We start from the raw sequence: 19,056 nt of genomic DNA, 5'->3' as shown, positions 1-19,056 counted from the left end.
TTATGAATTTCAATCTACATGCAAACAGATGTAATAGAACACTTTCTTGTCCAACCTTCATTTTTGAAGTAAGCCATTCTTAACAGATTTGACCCTTCCTCCTATCTCCTTGGGTCCTGCCGTATTATGTTGTCATATTGTAAAGGTGACAACAGTATCATTTGCAGACTCATTAGTAACTCATGAACCACTTATCTTGCAAATGGTGTCAATATTAGAAGCCATATTTTATGCTTCATTGGTTTTAACAAAAAGGACCTGCAGCTGGTATTTATTTCTTTTTTTTTAAGATATCTTCCAACCAGCCTTCCAGAAGTATTCTCCAACAATCATTTCCCTTCATTCTAAAAACACACTGTTTATAAACAGTTCTACATCAATAGAACTGACACAGTACATCCATATTCTGAAATGCGTACATATCAACAGTTCACACAGGATCATGCACGTACTGTACTATACATATGGACTGCTTTACTCCCTTGAAACTGAAATCTGGATGGATCCTCCTTTTGGTGTGGCCATTTTCCCTTCTAGCTAGGACAAGAAGAGAAGGAACAGGGTGCTCAAGAAGTGATCCTAATCCTTCCTTCTACAAACCCATTAGACAGTTATATAAGTACACGACACTGGGACAAGACTTTGAGCAACAAATTCAACTGCTTAATCCTAGTCCAACCAATAGCTACCTCACACTTAGGGCCCTACCAAATTCATGGCCATGAAAAACGCATCATGAACTGTGAAATCTATACCTTATACTACTCAGATTTCAAGTGGGGGGGGGGGGGGCGCATTTCTCAAATTGGGGGTCCTGACCCAAAAGGGAGTTGCAGGGAGGGTCACAAGGTTATTTAAGGGGGGTTGTGGTATTTCCACCCTTACTTCTGTGCTGACTTAAGAACTGGGCTGCCAGAGAGGGGCAGCTGTTAGCCGGGTCCCCAGCTTTGAAGGCAGTGCCTCACCAGTAGCAGCAGTGCAGAAGTAAGGGCAGCAATACCATACCATCCCACCCTTACCTTTGCGCTGTTGCCTTCACAGCTGGGCGGCCAGAGAGTGGCAGCTGCTGACTGAGGGCCCAGCTCTGCAGGCAGCGGCACAGAAGTTAGGGTGGCAACACCATACCTGCCATCCTTACTTCTGTGCCACTGCTGACAGCAGTGCTGCCTTCAGAGTTGGGCTCTGGGCCAGCAGCCACCGCTCTCCAGCTGCCCAGCTCTGAAGGCAGCACCGCCGCCAGCAGCAGTGCAGAAGTAAGGGTAGCAGTACAGCAACCCCCCTAAACTATAACCTTGCAATTTCCCCCCTCCCCCAACTCCTTTTTAGGTTAGGACCCCATCAATTACAACACTGTGAAATTTCAGATTTAAATAGATGAAATCATGAAATTTATGATTTTTGAACACCTGTGACCAGCAAATTGACCAAAATGGATCATGAATTTGGTAGGGCCCTACTAATACGGGATTACCGGGCTGACATCAATATGCACGAGTAAAACATCTGAAGTGTAAGGAACAAAAACCCCACCTGCATGTTTATAATGGAACAAGGTATAAGTTCTACTACCGTTAGTACTGATACAATCCAACATCAAAAAGATTACCTGGTTACCAACTCCAGATGCAGACATAGTCTGTTCTGAAGGATGAATTATGCTTGGTTGCAGTGACTGAGGAAGTGGAGGCAGCTGCTGCTGCGAAACTGCTTGCATGTTCTGAGTGTGATGGGGTGAGGGAGCATCACTTTGAATTATCTGCTGGAAGGCAGGCTGGTACATCTGTTGCTGGGAGAGATGGGATATTGCGTGATGTGTTGGCAAAGCCGACACTCCCGGTGGAGCCACAGCAAGTAATGGTATCGTAGCAGCCGACATATTTGGCACTATTGTTTGGCAGGGCAAGACCAAAGAAGCCACAGTAGTGTGAGGAAGGTTGACTGCCTGCATGGATAGGGCAGGGGGATTGGATGCCAGAGGCAGAGCAGGGTTCATGGGAAGGCTTGGTATAATCACAGTTGGAGTGAAATACTGGGAAGGAGCAGGTACGGGGGGCGCACTTGCAGCAGGTAAATCAGAGAGGCTTGGAGGAAGATTATCAAGTCCTGCCAGAGGAGTAACTGCAGGAATGACAGGAAGCTGAGGAATCTGAAAAAAATATAATATCACATAAATTGCAAATGTTTTCATTGATGGTACACATTAGTTTCACCTGCCATCTATTAACTTATTGGTGCCGTGCTAATTATGTCCATTTATTAGTCACTTCTTATTTCCAGGGTTTTATAAATAGCAACACTTGGATAAACTGATTTATTGAATACAAAAAGGAGAATTTTAAAGTTTCTGCCTACTTTTAAGGCCAAAGAATTCACAACTGTTTCCAAAACTATTTAGCAGCCATATAGCAACCTAATAATAGAAAAATAATCATTACTTTGATTTTGAAACAAATTAAAAATCATACTAGGTAGAGGCTTCAAAAAATAATCACTGTGTATGCAAAATGAGTTGAGACAATTTTAATAATTCATACCGCAAACATGCAGGATAGAAAAAATTGTCGGAACAGTTTTTAGACACACAAACTCCCAATGACATGATAGACCATAACTACTCTGTTCTGTCAGTCTGCAGTTTAACACTTCCCTTGAATGCCGAAAACAGAACATGCCTCAAGGCCTTCTGACGTGCCAATAGGGATCTCATATACTAAGGCGCTGCTCCTGCAAATATGGAAATATGTGACCAGTCCCCCTGTTCACAGGCATACGTACAACTCTATGCACAAGTATTTGCAGGCTCAGGGCGTACATTTTAAATTTCTGTAATCTCACAGTTTCCTTTTTAATACATGCACAAAGGAATTGCAGGGTAAGTTCTCATGAAGTCAGTAGCAGTGCTGACTGAAAAAGTCGATCACAATACACGCTTTTACTAAAGAACACTTTATCTTGCATAAAAATCCAGAAGAAAAAGTGTAAAAACTGGATATTTCAGTAATTTTATAGATAGCCATGCTAAAATAATGCATCAGGTTAACAAGTAGCAGTAATATATTGCATTTAAATCAGACTTTTTTTTTTTTTTTTTTAAATACTGTAAATGTACTTTTAATCTTCAGAGGAAATTTAGGCAGATACTTGGCTTCTGGAAGTGAAAGGATTTTATTTTGAGGTTGGACACTTTTTTAGAAGCAGATGTTGAGAATTCTCTTCACTGACCCCTACTATCTGCCTTGGTACAGACTTCAGAAGAGGAATACATCACAGAAGCAGCTTGCTCTTTTCCCCTTCGTTTAAGCTGCTTCACATCTTAAAAACCCTCACCAGCCAATCTACCAAATAGCGCTAATAAGAGCTTTACTACTACAGGCCAAAGAAAAGGTTCCATCTCTCCTACTGCTAATGGAAAGGGGCCAGAGATCTGGAAAGGGAGATGGGCGGGAGAAGGCATTGGGGTGGAAGGGAAGATAAGAGCTCAAGAACATTAAAGTGGGCAACTGCTCATGCTCTTAAGCCTGGGATGGGGAAGAGGGTCCACCACGAAAGGGGGAAAAATGCAGAATTACAGTTATTGCACTTCAGTGACTAGCATTAACAGGATTAACTAGGTAAAACCCAGGATTATTCAAACAGGATTTTTTTTTAGCTCACCCAAACCAAAAATTAATGAAAACCATCTAGAGAGCATTTAACAATTACATTATTATGAACTAAAATACACTGGTGTGCATTCCCAGCAGCCCGGTGAAAAATTCAGGGCACATGACATGGTGTGGACTGCACCCTCAGCAAGTTTGCAGATGACACTAAACTGGAGGGTAGATATGCTGGAGGGTAGGGATAGGATACAGAGGGACTTAGACAAAATAGAGGTTTGGGCCAAAAGAAATCTGATGAGGTTCAACAACAACAAGTGCAGAGACCTGCACTTAGAATGGATGAATCCCATGCACTGCTACAGACTAGGGACCAAATGGCTAGACAGCAGTTCTGCAGAAAAGGACTTATAGAAGATATGAGTCAACAGCATGCCCTTGTTGCCAGGAAGGCTAACAGCATTTTGGGCTGTTTGAGTAGGGGCATTGCCAGCAGATTGAGGGATGTGATCATTCCCCTCTATTCAACATTGGTGAGGCCTCATCTGGAGTACTATGTCCAGTTTGGGCCCCACACTACAAGAAGGATGTGGAAAAATTAGAAAGAGTCCAGTGGAGGGCAACAAAAATCATTGGGGGATGGAGCACATGACTTATGAGGAGAGGATGAGGGAACTGGGATTGTTTAGTTTGCAAAAGAGAAGAATGATGGGGGATTTGATAGCTGCTTTCAACTACCTGAAAGGGGGTTCCAAAGAGGATGGATCTAGATTGTTCTCAGTGGTACCTGATGACAGAACAAGGAGTAATGGTCTCAAGTTGCAGTGGGGGAGGTTTAAGTTGGATATCAGGACAAACTTTTTCAGTAAGAGGGTGGTGAAGCACTGGAATGGGTTACCTAGGGAGGTGGTGGAATCTCCTTCCTTAGAGGTTTTTAAGGTCAGGCTTGACAAAGCCCGAGCTGGGATGATTTAGTTGGGGATTGGTCCTGCTTTGAGCAGGGAGTTGGACTAATGACCTCCTGAGGTCCATTCCAATCCTGATAGTCTATGATTCTATGACATTGACCATGGGCCAGAAAATGTTACTTGAATGGACGTGCCTTTAAAATGATTTAAAACACCACTGAATTCTCAGAACACTTTACCTGGGAGGGTGGGACATGAGGAAGTTGCCGCACAGTGGAAATCTGTAGTGGTGTTAGTTGTGTACTGGTAGCTGCCACCTGAGAAGTCTGGGTTTGATATTGGGGCAGCAGATGGGCAGCGGGCTGCAATGGACAAACTGGCTGGCTGGCTAGAACCTGCTGCAGAGGAGCTTGCTGTGGTACGGGTTGCTGATAGAGAATAAAAGAAATTGCATATTACGAAAGAATCCAGTTCACTGGACACCAGAATTGTTTTCTTCCCAGTTAGAGCTGCATGCTCAAAACAGAACTCATATTGAGCAGCATTGGTAAAAAAGACTGACACTTCCAGTTCAAACACTGTACAAGAGCCTAGACTGAAGTCTTATTTAAATAAAACCTACATTACCACAAAAGGCAGTTTGGAGCTGTTTGGAGAGGCTATTTTTAATGAATCATGCAGGCTCTTTAAAGCTTGGCAAAGAACAAAAGAACCTCTATTTTCTAGCCAGCCCTGCAAAATCTTCCAGCTATGGACCCCAAATATTGCTATATGTAGAGCAAACCAAGGCAATATTGTCATTCAAAAATTCACTCTATTAAAGAGCCTAGACACTCAAATGTACTGCAAATTTATAATGCGTCTCTCTGGCCAATCAAGGAATATTTCATTCTTATTGCAATAAAGCTACAAAAGCTAGATTCTAAGAGTATTTCCCTCTATCCTGGAAGATCTGAGTGTAAGCAAAGGCTAGGGAACTCACAGCATAAGAAACTCATGTCTTAGGCTGACCATCTCATAACCCTTTAATATCTGAAAGTGAACTACAAAGCAAAGCAACCCTCTCCCCCATATTTATGATTTTTGTGATATATAAAAAGACACTTCTCAGAATTGAACAGTGATGTCAAAAGAGTATGTGACCAGAGCTGGCTCTCTCCCTGCTTCCAAGTGAAGTGAATGGGATTCCAATTAATTATAAGTGAATATTCAGTATCCCTTCTTTGTTGGTCAGGAGCTGGGATAGCAAAAAGCTCACAAACTCAGGTAACATCACGATTCGCATTCTCTAGCAACCTTGCCAAGAGAGGAAAGTAAAGACCTGACATCTTAAATAAAAAGCAGCACTTTAAAAGACCCTTTGAGAATGTTTTAAATAATCATTGAAGGGCAAAACAAAGTTTTTTGTTTAATATTTTTGTTTTGCGATCCTGTTTTAAACATGCAGGGAAGCTTTTATCAAGTGACAACTCATCTTTATGAATGATCTCAACTCTCGCCTGCAGGGACCATACTCTAGAGTTGAAAGTTTAGTTGTTGTGACAACAGTTTTAGAACTTTTCTTTGGATAGAGGAAAGACAATTACACCATCTTACCATATGAAATGCCTTTTGCCCCCATCTTTTTTGGCTGTAAGTTTACACTACAGCATATACAAAAAGTGACAGTTTCTAAAGTATAACCTAATTTTGTAAACATGCACAGTATAAGACAATAATTTAATAGCAAAATGTGACTAAATGTTGAGCCTCTTTCAGTTCAGCTGAACACTGCCCGGTTCCTTTCATTACGTTTTACACGATTACCATTTTGTTCAATTGGAGAGCAGCTGGTGAGCAAACAGACCGGCACAAATCTAACATTACTGCACCCCGCCCAGTAGGTAATTTTGGATCTCGCAAGAGATTCTATAGCAACAGCCCCAAAAACCAAGCTCTGCGTTTGCAGGCACAGGGGAGGCACTGCTATATTGGCCTGCCGTACTACTGAAAATTTGATTAGAATGAGATAACTGTTCCATGGCTGACTTAATAAGCACGTTTTCACCTCTAAGCATCTGTCCTGCTTCACGGGTCTCAGGGAAAGCTGGATGTAATTTAAGAGGCAATATGCTTGATGTTAAAACCGTAAAGATAAAAATAATAGGGAAATGTAAGCATTGCTTTTCATCTTTGCAGCTTCTGAGGAATGACAGCTCTACACCGGTTGATCTTGTGTGTTTTTCAGTTTCAACAAGAACCCTTATTTCCTTTTTTAATATATATAAACACAAGAATGGGGATAAAATGGATTAAGGAATCAAGTGGGCTTGCCCATCTAGAAACAATTAAGACTGAAGGAGCTTGGTGGCTTCCAAACACGGTGAACAGGTGTGTGTTTGGTTACTTACATCTGGTAGCACAGGTTACCCAGCAAGTCTCAAAGTAACAAGTAGGGCTGTCAAGCGATTAAAAAAAATTAATCGCAATTAATCACACTGTTACACAACAACAGAATACCATTTATCTAAATATTTTTGGATGTTTTCTGCCTTTTCAAATATACTGATTAGGGCTGTCAATTAATCGCAGTTAACTCAGATGATTAACTCAAAAAAATTAATTGCGATTATTCGCACTGTTAAACAATAGAATACCAATTGAAATTTTTAAAACATTTTGGATGTTTTTCTATATTTTCAAATACATTGATTTCAATTACAACACAGAAAACAAAGTCGACAGTGCTCGCTTTATATTATTTTTTTATTACAAATATTTGCACTGTAAAAATGATAAACAAAAGGAGTAGTATTTTTCAATTCACCTCATACAAGTATTGAGTGCAATCTTTATCATGGAAGTGCAACTTACAAATGGTTTTTTTTTTGTTACATAACTGCACTCAAAACCAAAACTAAGTAGAACTTTAGAGCCTACAAGTTAACTCAGTCCTACTTCTCGTTCAGTCAATCGCTAAGAGAAACAAGTTTGTTTACATTTATGGGAGATAATGCTGCCGGCTTCTTATTTACAATGTCACCTGAAAGTGAGAACAGGCGTTCACATGGCACTGTTATAGCTGGCGTTGCAAGATAATTACGTGCCAGATGCACTAAAAGATTCATATGCCTCCTCATGCTTCGGCCATCATTCCAAAGGACATGCTTCCACGTTGATGGCGCTCATTAAAAAGATAATGCAATAATTAAATATGTGACTGAACTCTTGGGGGGTGGGGGTGGGGAGGGAATTGTATGTCTCCTGCTCTGTTTTACATGCATTCTACCATGTATTTCATGTTATAGCAGTCTCGGATGATGACCCAGCACATGTTCATTTTAAGAACACTTTCACTGTAAGTTTGACAAAATGCAAAGAAGATACCAATATGAAATTTCCAAAGATAGCTACAGCACTCGACCCAAGGTTTAAAGAATCTGGAGTGCCTTCTTCAGGGATGAGGTGTGGAGCATGCTTTCAGAAGTCCTAAAAGAGCAACACTCCGATGCGGAAACTACGGAACCCGAACCACCAAAAGAGAAAGTCAACCTTCTGCTGGTGGCATCTGACTTGGATAATGAAAATGAACATGTGTCGGTCCACACTGCTTTGGATTGTTATGGAGCAGAAACCGTCATCAGCATGGACGCATGTTCCCTGGAATGGTGGTTGACGAATAAAGAGACAAATGAAGCTTCAGTGCATCTGGAATGTAAATATCTTGCGACGCCGGCTACAAAAGTGCCATGAGAATGCCTGTTCTCACTTTCAGGTGACATTGTAAACAAGAAGCAGGTACCATTACCTCCTGCAAATGTAAATAAACTTGTTTGAGCGATTGGCTGAACAAGAAGTAGGACTGAGTGGACTTGCAGGCTCTAAAATTTTACATTGTTTTATTTTTGAATGCAGTTTTTTTGGTACATAATTCTACATTTGTAAGTTCAACTTCCATGATAAAGCAATTGCACTACAGTACTTGTATTAGCTGAATTGAAAAATAATATTTCTTTTGCTTTTTTACAGTGCAAATATTTATAATAAAAAAATCAAAATAAATTGAGCACTATACATTTTGTATTGTGTTGAGTTTGAAATCAATATATTTGAAAAGGTGGAAAACAAAAAGAATTTAAATAAATGGTATTCATTACTGTTTAATCTCATGATTAATTTTTTAAATCATGCAATTAATCACAATTACTTTTTTTAATCGCTTGACAGCCCTAATATTGATTTCATGTATATTCATGTACCTGTAGCAGTTGCTCTGAAATAGACAAGATAAGTGATTTTCAATCTGGTCTAAATGACTTTGGAGGCACACATCCCATTGACTTTCAATGAGACTTGCTCTCTCAAGTGACTTAGGGGCTTTTGAAAATTCCACTCAAATAGCTTTTAGTACTCTAACCCTAAACATGACAGGTATCTCATTTAGCATGCAGCTTGCTGGCAATTTAGGTCCTGATTCAGCAAAGAATGTAAGCCCACGTAAAACGTGCTTAATTGCTTTAATGATTTGCAGGCTTAAAGAGCAAGTCTTGGGTCTACTGTCATACAGTTGGAACGGTTATTCACATAACGTATCTAATTCATATTATGAACTGTATAGAAGGCTATTGAACAGGACAAAGACACTTAAGTGTTCCTATAATTGGTAAATTGCAATTACATAATGCTAAACAGCCATTAAACTGAATCCTTCATCTGCCTGATGAGAAGGTCTAGTATTTCTACAGTGAAAGCTACAAACCATCTACCTCATCTTCACATGGCACTGCTTAGCCGAGCTAGGTTTCTGAGTTTCAAAAATATGTTTTTACAAGTGCAACTTTGACCTGGAATTGCATTTTTTGGTCTAAATCCAGGCCTGGAGCAGTTCATTTGAGTGAACAAATGCCCCTGCCATGGATTTTACCCTATACTTCTAGAGTACATGCTACAATAGTATGTTGCACCCTAAAATAATATGCAAAATGAATTGCTGATGCACCTACAGACATGAAGAGAAGTAAATTGTGTGTTTGATTAATCAGAAAAACAAATATTGACGATGTTTTAGTCCCATGCTCCATCTGTGACACTAGTATTTCAAACACCAGCCATACCTCCATGAAAGAAGGAGAAGGCAAAGGAGCTAGGAAGTGAAAAAAGATCCTAATCCAGAAGAGTAAAAGCAGCATTTGGCACATGGAAAAATCTGCAAATTCTGATGTGTCAGCAGAAAGCCCATGAGGCCAATACAGTTTCCTGCAATTGGAGCTTGTCCCAATTCTGTCCAAGAGGCAGTAATGTTTCTGGCTGTAGGAGAGAACATGAGACTATTTTGCCTATTAGAATAACGGGGATATGAGACAATAGTTCAAGACATCATAGGTTTTAAACAGGCATATCAAATTACGTTGTTTCTATGAAAGTGCTTTTGGAAAGAAGAGAATACTTCACCCAATAACACAACTTCAGCTATTCCATTGAATATTACTAAGACTAAAGAGATTTTGAAATTCATCTTGATAGCTCTAAGTTCAAGAGAAAAATAAGCATCCATCTATGCCAAATATGCTAGTGTTAGAAATATGGCATATTTTGACAGCCTAAATGGTGTGAGGGAGCTGGTGAGACAAAAAGACATCTGTTAGTAAGGCAGTACATTCCTCTGCCCTGTGCACAGAGAGCATAAACACTCCTCAGCCCATTTAAACCATAGCTTGTGTTCACAGAAGCTGAATTCTTGGTAGAAACACAGAATCAGGACAGGTCTTTATGACATTTGTGTTGGCCTGAGATAAATTTTTTACTACCAGTTAGTACGCGATTCTTGTCCAAGAACTGAAGCATTTGAGACTCTCTCAACTTTCCAGCATACAATAGATGCTTTGTAAATACCTTTACTATGCATGAGATTTCAGAGAATTGTCTGAGCATCCTAGACAGACATTGGAGGAATCAGCATTTTGGAGACTCTCTAGAGACAGCCAGATTCTTCCCTTAGAAGAGTGTTACTTGGTGGATCAAGAACACACTGTACTATGTTTTTAAAAAACTATACATTATTCCTAAATTCAAAGTGGGCCTCTGACCGACCCTCAAGCTCCCTTGGAAAAAACCCTCTAAAAATCTTCCTGAGGATCTGAGTGCAGTTTAGAATAGACAAAAGTTTGTTTTCCTGACATTAATTTATTAGCGAGTCATGCACATCTCAAGTGCTAACAATAAAATGAAAACAAAGTTGTTCACTCACTTAGCTTTTTTCAAAGTTATGCTTTGCTCAGACCTGCATCCCCCTGTAGGTACTAAAGCAGGTATCAGAGCAGGTATCAGAACACCTAGCAGGTTAATACGTGGTCATAGAGAAATTGTACAACAGGCTATGGCAGGGCCTCAAACTATGGGGCTAGGACTCTCTGACTGAGTCAAGCTATATTTATTTATTTATTTATTTGCTGTTTTGAAAATCAAATAATACAAATGGCTGTCTGGGCTTTCCCCTGGGTTTCCTGTGTGCCTACTTCATCTCCAGTCCAACTCTCCCACAGTGACCTAGGCTGCAGAGGCTGAGCAGAGTTTCCCCATCAGCAACCCTTCCAGACTACAGGGGCCTGCTGAGATGCTGACACAGATTGTCTCTCTTCCTCTGCCCAACAACCCTTCTGTTAGTGCTCAGCCAGTCCAGAGCTGCCTGGGAGGAGAGAACAAGGGAGATGGATAGCAGCCACCAATTGCCTCAGGGCGTCCTGGTAAGGAGGTGAAGAGGACAAGGACTCTAAGCCCAGCACCTGGTAACAAGCTCATCTACCTCAATGAACTATATTCACAAAAACGCAGTTATAATTGTATGTGTTTTCTACAGTATTTCATTTATGTGAATGTTGTCTCTAGCACACGCGAAAGTGGGGCTTGGGATCATTTGCTCTGAGCAACATGGGGTTGAAATGATGAAAAGGTTGAGAGCCACCAGCATCAAGGAAGAGTGATCAGCTTTTCTATTTAGCAAGCCAAACTACTGCGTGATTTAAGAGCAAATATTCAACTGGGATTCTCTCCATTATTCTGGATAAAGAGTTTATGTCCAAGTTCTGTCTACTAAAGCATCCAACCACTAAATCACTGATAAGCCAGGGAAAGAAAGTGGAAACATTGGTGTGTAGTATTCATAAATGTAACTTCTTTCTGAATATTATGACGTGTTCAAATGCAAGGTTTCAAAACTAACTAATGCATTTAAAGGGTGGTTTAACAGTATAGTACAGTAGTTCTATTCAATAAGCAGACCTGATCTCTCAGAAGTCCTCGAACCGACCTCGGACACTGGTTTTGCTTTACAAGAAAAGAAAGGGAAGAGATGGGGTCAGATGGTTTAGCTTCTCACCTGCTGGCTGGCTAAAACAGGCTGAGATTGCCCCATCTGTGATGAAGCAACTGTGATTGGCTGTATGACTGGGAATGTCATTGCTGGCTCTTGGTAATGTTGCGGTCGCTGAGAGAGAACAGCAGGTGGAGCCTGAGCCACTGTTAGTCCAGGCTGGAGGAGAGGAAAATAAAATTACTTCAGAAGAAACATCAATAAAAAGTCATCTACCACTGATTTTTAAGAACATGCTTGATACTAAATATTCAATGCAAAACAAGGAAAGAGAAATGAAAAACACAAGGAAAGGAGGGTAACATCTCCAGGAAGAGAGCTTTCCCAGGGGAGATAAAAAACAAAAACTGTATTGCATTTCTCTTTATTGGACATGGACCATAAAAGCTCCATCCTCTGTCACTGAAAGTGCTCTCTCTCTCTCTTCCTCCCCCACCCTCTCTCACGCACACAAAATACATTAAAAAACACAATTAGATGGGTAAACTCCAGTTGGTAACTTAAAAACAAACAACTTCTATTGCCAGGAGTTTGACTTAAATTGGAGGCCAGGAGATTGATACAGGATTTAAAGAAACAACAACCCAGCAACAGAGAATGGAAATAAAATAAAATAAAGTTCTTAATAAGCAAAGTCTCAAACTCCTGTTCAAGAAAAAGGATAGGTACATAGATTAAAGAAATAGACTTAAAACCCTATTTATCTACAAGGAACACCGATTACTCCTCTTACTGTATGATACTATACTACCGCAGTAATATATTTAGTAATTTCCTACTTAAATATGTCAGAAAGTATTCATGGCTTAAACATCAACTGTTCTTTTTAAGCTCGAACAGTTTATACCTATGTTAGATGAAAATGCTGTAAAAAATTAAGTTGACATGAAATATCGAGGAAAAAAATATTGCTTATGACAAAATACAAAACCAAGTGAAATACTTTCTGCTGTTTTACCCTTCACAGCCCCCAATTAAAAAACAAAACAAAACAAAACCAGATCACATTTGAGTCCAGTTACTGAGACCGTACCAATGAAACCAATAAAAAGAGTGTGTCTGCTCTAAGGCACTATACTGCACTCCTCAATTTATGTCTTCTGCAGAAGAGAATTACTGAACTCAATCACAGTTGTTATTTCTTCACGTGAAAAATACAAGAGAAAGGATGCAACCAACACCACTACATTCAAAGGGCAGATGGTTTCAACAACTGAGGGAGTTTGTTACAGAGACCCAAGTTAAACAGGATGGTGACTCAAGCCATTCACAGGATCATTCAAACTAAATACACTTTACATTCTGTCACAGGCATTTTGGAAAACAAGGGGGAAACAGGGTAAGTGTATCATTTCTGAAGCATCTGGGGAAATTTTGGATCAAATGGAGACACTTGTCATTCTTGGATTTGGTTTTTCGTTCTTCTAAACCAACTAGGGATGAAACAAGGGATTCAACCTACCACATCACTGATGGTCTTTTTACTAGCTAGGCTGTTTCTACTGCTCTGCACAGATGGAGTCACTGGATTGGTTTTCTCTGTTAGTGATGCTTTGCCAGCGCAAACTTTATAGAAGGGAGGAGGTAGTCCAGGCATGTTGGCCTCCTCATAATTGAAGGACTGAGAATGCAGGACTTCTTCTGTGACTCTTGCAGTTCTCACAGGAGTAGAACTGGTCTTTTGGCTAATTATGTGCTGCAGAGATTCATGTAATAAAGGCAGGTCTGAACTTCTGCCGCAAGGCCTGCTCACTTGAAGAAGAGGTAGGGATACTGAGGTTTTCTTTAGTTTGTTACAGAGGCAGCGAGGAATATCTGTAGCACGTGTAAGGGGCCCTGACTTTTTTGGATCTTCTCCAGAATGAAGCAGATGGGCAAAGCATGACTGACAACTGTGTTCAATGATTATTAAATCAGTGGTACTTGCAGAGATCTCTAATGCCACTAACTGTGATTTACCTGCTTCCTCTTCTCTATTAGGTGATATTTTTATGCTTTCCTCTATTAGTTCTGTTGGAAGAGAGGATGTAACATTTGGAGTCAAAGCCACTACTGAATCGCTATGGAGACGATAATTGCTGTGAGTGCTATGAATCATGGGTAACAAGTATTGGCTAACACAGGCACAGCGTGCCACTGGAATTTCTGAAGGACACACTAGGCCTACATTGATTCTTTCATTGGAGAGATCGGAAGGTTTATATTCGATTGCACACAATTCTTCTTGCAGTGACGAATCCATTAATTCTTGCTGGCCAAGGTCATTGTAACATGAAAACAAGAATAAGTGTGAATATCTGTCTGGGTTACCAGTGTTGGGTTTTGGAGCCTCAATAACAGAAGTGCTTCTTCGCCTCTGTGCAACATTAAATCTAAGCAAAGAGCTAGAAAGGCATTCAATAGACGCTTGACCCTTAGCACAACAGGAAGAAACATCAGACTCAAGAGGCTCTTGAACAAATGAAGGAACAATATGCGGCTATGTTAATAACAAACGAAAAACAAAAACAAAAAATAATTCTCAAATGAATATGCTCATGAGGTTAAGTCTAATCAGGGGAAAGCTATTAAAAACAACTCAGTGAAATGAAAAAGATGAATGCTCACTTTATGGTGTTTAATTTAAAGTACTATAGCAAGCAGTAAAGCATTTCTTTGAGCACAGGAAGTACAATTATAAATGTCCTATTTTTTGATAGCAAAACACATTTTTGGGCAAAAGTATGAATACACATATTAAATAAATCAGTATTGGTACAAATTGGGCAGAGAAGAAAAAGGGTGAGCTGTGGGATCTACGCTCACTGAAGGCAGAATATAAGGTGAGTCATTAAACACGGTCTAGTATATTCAACATTGTTGGAAAAAAAATGAGACTTACTACTGAAGGCTGCTGGTAGTGCCCCAGCTGCTGAAGGCTTTGGGGCAAAGCCTGGCTCTCACTTAGAGGTGGACTGTAAACCCGTTGAATAGCAGGAGGTACTGAATCAGGCAGAGATGAGTAGATGACACTTTGCTGGCTGCTCTGGGAGTCGGAATAAACTGTGGACCCCTGACCGCTGTCAAATGTGCTGTCAGCTGAAAGAACAATCTTTTTTATTAAGAGCTTAACAAATCAAACAAAATGTTCAAGTAGTGACTTAAAGGGGAGGCCTATGTGGGGTTTATGCAATTGGCATTTTGACTACCCTCGCTATTTCTACCATATACATAAGTTATATAATACAAATGCTATTTTCTGTGAATGGTTCATCATTCCTCCCTGAAGCCAGAAATGAAGAGAGTCTCCTATGGATTTTGTGCAGACCTAGGCACATTAATATTCCCTTTAGAGGTCACAACATTGATGTTAAGAATTGCAGACCATCTATGGATTTTATAGCATGAAAGAACAGCGAGCTGACTATGACTTCAATGGGAGATGAGGGATCTCAGCTGCCTGCAGGATGAATTCCTTTGGAGATATAGTGGTTTAATGATTATTTTAATTCCCTTTTGTTCAGTAGTGTTGCAAATTTCAAATAAGTTATGAAACATTCCATTATTTACTATGTGTTAGCCAATATAAAATTTATAATCAGCTTCACTATGTAGTTCCACCTTAGTTGAGGAATACTAATAAAGCAAGAAAAAAAAATACGGGAAAACGTACAATGGAGAAACTAGGAAAACAAATCATGGCTTTTTGACAGCTGTATATTAATTGGTGCACGACAGTGAGTAAAACGGTAGGCATATCTAAAAAACTGCTCTAAATCATTAACTTGATTTTGACCTGCCCTGCAATTTTAGAGACATTGCTTGCCATTGAAGCACAGTAAAGCTACACAAAAACAGATCCACTGAAAAGACAATTGAATTCTAAGCAATCTTAATATATCTTTCTCTTTCCTCGTTTTGTTATTATGAACAAAAAGCCTTAACATACCTGGACTTAACACCATAATAACTGGATGAAATAAAACTGCTTTATATAAGCAGTCATCTTGATCCAAGTTTTTAATGATTAGGAGCACAATTCACCGCTTTGTCAGTGCTCATAATACAAAGAGTTAGACGGATTAATCTGAAAAATTGCACAACTCTGGCAACTGGGCAAGAGCGACATCTTTGTCAAACGGAAATAAGGCTTATAATGGCATTGTTAAATATTAAAGGCTTGAAAAAAGGCCTTTTCAAGTTTACTGAAGCCAGTAAAATATATCTGCACTGTTAATTAGCTTCTTTTTCTATAGCTGCTGTTTTTACCCTTGAAATAACCAAGGCAGCAGTAGTAGTGAAGTTAAAATACCCTGTCACAACAGGGAGGAGTTAAACTGGACTAAAAGTGGATTGTAGCAGACTTGAACCATAATTGTTAAAAGGATTTTAAATTAAAGGCGTATGAGTTTACCATATCTTTATCTAAAACTCTCCATCTTCCCCATCCCTCCACAGGGCTTGCTCTACAGACCTTTGAATAAAATGGGACCCAGATGTGAGCCCCAATCAGTTTTCAGATACTAACCTTCTGATTATGTTTTGAAAAACACTAAACCCCACCTCCAATTTTCCACATTGCCAGTTTAAAAATCAGATGCTGCCTATTATAACAATGTAGGCGTTTTTATAGAAAACAGAGTTTCATCTTATTATAAATAATTATTCAAGACCACAAAGGAAGACAGAGTGTAAGTGAACAGAGCTACAGCAGAAGCTGAGAGTCAAACCTAGATTTTCTTGGCACACCATGTTGCACATAGATATTAAATTATTAATATCATCTCTGCATCCTCTCTCTCAATATCCCATGAAGAGATAGGAAAGTGATTTATAGAGCTTTTAGACTCAATAGCACTAAAGCTGCATCCAAAGACATGGGAAATGGAATTGCCAAAGTAAAGCAAGAAATAAATTACAAGTAGGAGCCAGGAAGCAAATTGGGTATTTAATACATGTATTTACACTCAGTAACTTGCCGGCTCAAAGGTCACAGAAAGGCACAATTAATCTCTGTTAGCTATTATTTTTAACTAACTTAGTGTCTTTTGTAAAAGGTTCCTCAAAGGAGTCAGCTTATATGAGTTAAGTATGTAGTCAGAAAAAATATATAAGATCAGACCAAATAATCATCATCTAAAAGTTTTGAAAGTACAATAAACATTCTGTAAAGTTTTGAAAATATTGTAACAGTAAGACAATTTTATACCTTCTGAAAGTCTGCTGTTTGTGATGAGCTTGTTGAATTATTATGTTCAGTACTCAAAAGCTAACTCAAGCACAATGCGTGAACTATAAAATGGGTAAGGATTTTGTATACTTATTTATAAAATACCCAAATTAAGTAATAAGCTGTCTCTGTGCTCCAAATAATATCTACTTAAATCAAATAATGTCTATAATAAAATTCCAAAGCAACAAAAAGATAGCATTGGCTTAACAGTTTAGTAGGAGAATCTGTACATCAGATTGTCTAAGGGTTTACCTTGGGATATACCCTGGTCTAAACCAAGGGATAATGCACCATACGAGGATGTGATTTTTCAAGCACATTAATGTCTCATGCGTTAATTGGTCTGTATAAACCCTGCTGATGTACACTAAAGATTTTGAATACTACTACATTAAAGTGGGTTATGGAACCATTAGCACGCACCAGCAGGGTCTACATGGACCAATTAATGCACAATTCATTAGTGTACTTTAGAAATCACCCCCACACACACACAGCACATTGCTGTTCGGCGTAGAGAAGCCCTTAGTAAAACAGGCTAGACCAGAGTTGCCCCAAACTTTTTCTGAGCTTCCAGTCTAAAATATTTTGCAATATCAACCTGAAGACCACTAATACTTAAAAGTACACCAACAAAATTGTAAATACACTCACAATTCAGTGTGATAGGGGAGCCTGTCTTGCTGAAAAAATTGTTCTGAAGGTTGATCTGGGGTGGGGAAAGGGGGACATGGTCTTAAATTATTTTTGATCACCACGAGACTGCAATTCCCCCCCTAAATCACTGAAAAGAAACCTGAGGCTCAGAAATAGGAAAATTAAAATGGGATGAAGAACTCCCAAGGCTCTGCAACTAAAGCTGGGTACCTCCTCATTCAGAAACACCTCAAAGCCAGCTGAGTTTCTACTAGAGAAAATCAGTTGCATGGACTTGTAACATGTCTCACAATTTTGTCTTGCAATGGACCAGTGAGTGCTGTTGAGCCAACAGCATCTTGGTTGAAAGGGTTACTGGTCCACCTTTCCCCCCCTATAACCAGGGTCAGCACGTAAAACAGTAATACAGCTGGATCTGAAGTTTCTTCAGACGCTGACATTATGAACTCCTGAGAGTTCCCAACTGGATCCTCAGATTCTAAAATCTAAAACAAAGAGGAGATAGTATCTCCTTTCCATCCGGAAGACCATTTGCCAAGTTCTCTGATGAATGCTTCCACATTGATCTGCATAGACAGGACATTCATATTCCACCCTTTGGGAAGAGTTCAGCTTGTCTTAGTGCCCAAATGTCAGCAAGGGAGGCTCAGTGTGCCTCCCACGACAACTTATTAGAAGTCAGCAAGGGAAATCCTGCACTTCTGCTCTTCATTAGAAAGCCACTTTCAAATTGAGTTTAAAGAAGGCTGCAGGTGAAGGAAACTTGTGTCATCACAGAGCAATGCAAGAAGTCAAGAATTCTTTGGATGGCATTTAAATGAACTTCACAACGTAAAGGCATCATGAAGAACCTGGCATAGGTCTTCAGGCATTTTCTTAGTAGCAAGAACTTGCCTGGGTATGAAACAGTTGGGCCATGAGGTTTTAGATGTAATGTTCAGGATCCATGTGACCAAGCCACTACCAGCTGTCATTTCCTTGGCACCTTCCATGACAACTGCAATACACTACTCTCACTAAATGTGGAAATCTTTGACTGCTTCCTGAAGTGTTCAGTATCAGCCCTCTTCTGTTGTACATCTAGGCACAGCTTTATAAAAGAACAGGCCTTCAGTAGAGCCATCAGACACATCACACATAAACTGCTAGAAACCACCACACCTTTGTTTTCAGAACAGTTGCTCTTGGACAAACTCATCTGTGTCACTAATGGAGTGAGAAGCAGTGACAACAGACAAGCCACTCTGTTCAGTTTGGTAGCTGAATCAAGCCCTGCAACTTTTGAAATCACATTAGTTGCACAGGGAAAGAAAGAAACGACCTTCTGCAATG

The 19,056-nt window shown here is 39.7% G+C and overlaps 1 protein-coding gene across 13 annotated transcripts in view; it reads right to left on the bottom strand.

Annotated features, from left to right (window-relative positions):
• Positions 1–19,056, bottom strand: part of WNK2 (WNK lysine deficient protein kinase 2) — a 192,673-nt gene that overhangs the window by 75,904 nt on the left and 97,713 nt on the right. For 12 of the 13 annotated variants that reach the window (XM_050959165.1, XM_050959166.1, XM_050959170.1 and 9 more), the window contains 4 exons: positions 14,737–14,933; positions 11,862–12,014; positions 4,747–4,935; positions 1,607–2,146 (listed from right to left, as the gene is read on the bottom strand). In XM_050959165.1, coding sequence (XP_050815122.1) covers positions 1,607–2,146; positions 4,747–4,935; positions 11,862–12,014; positions 14,737–14,933 — 1,079 coding nt within the window. The remainder of the gene's footprint in view (positions 1–1,606; positions 2,147–4,746; positions 4,936–11,861; positions 12,015–14,736; positions 14,934–19,056) is intronic. The other variant, XM_050959172.1, reaches the window with a different exon arrangement.

The sequence above is a fragment of the Gopherus flavomarginatus genome, chromosome 6 (genome assembly GCF_025201925.1).
Source record: "Gopherus flavomarginatus isolate rGopFla2 chromosome 6, rGopFla2.mat.asm, whole genome shotgun sequence".
In the NCBI taxonomy this organism is placed as follows: Eukaryota; Metazoa; Chordata; order Testudines; family Testudinidae; genus Gopherus; species Gopherus flavomarginatus.
Note: the sequence above shows the minus strand (reverse complement) of the source record. Positions and strands in the feature narration are given on the sequence as shown.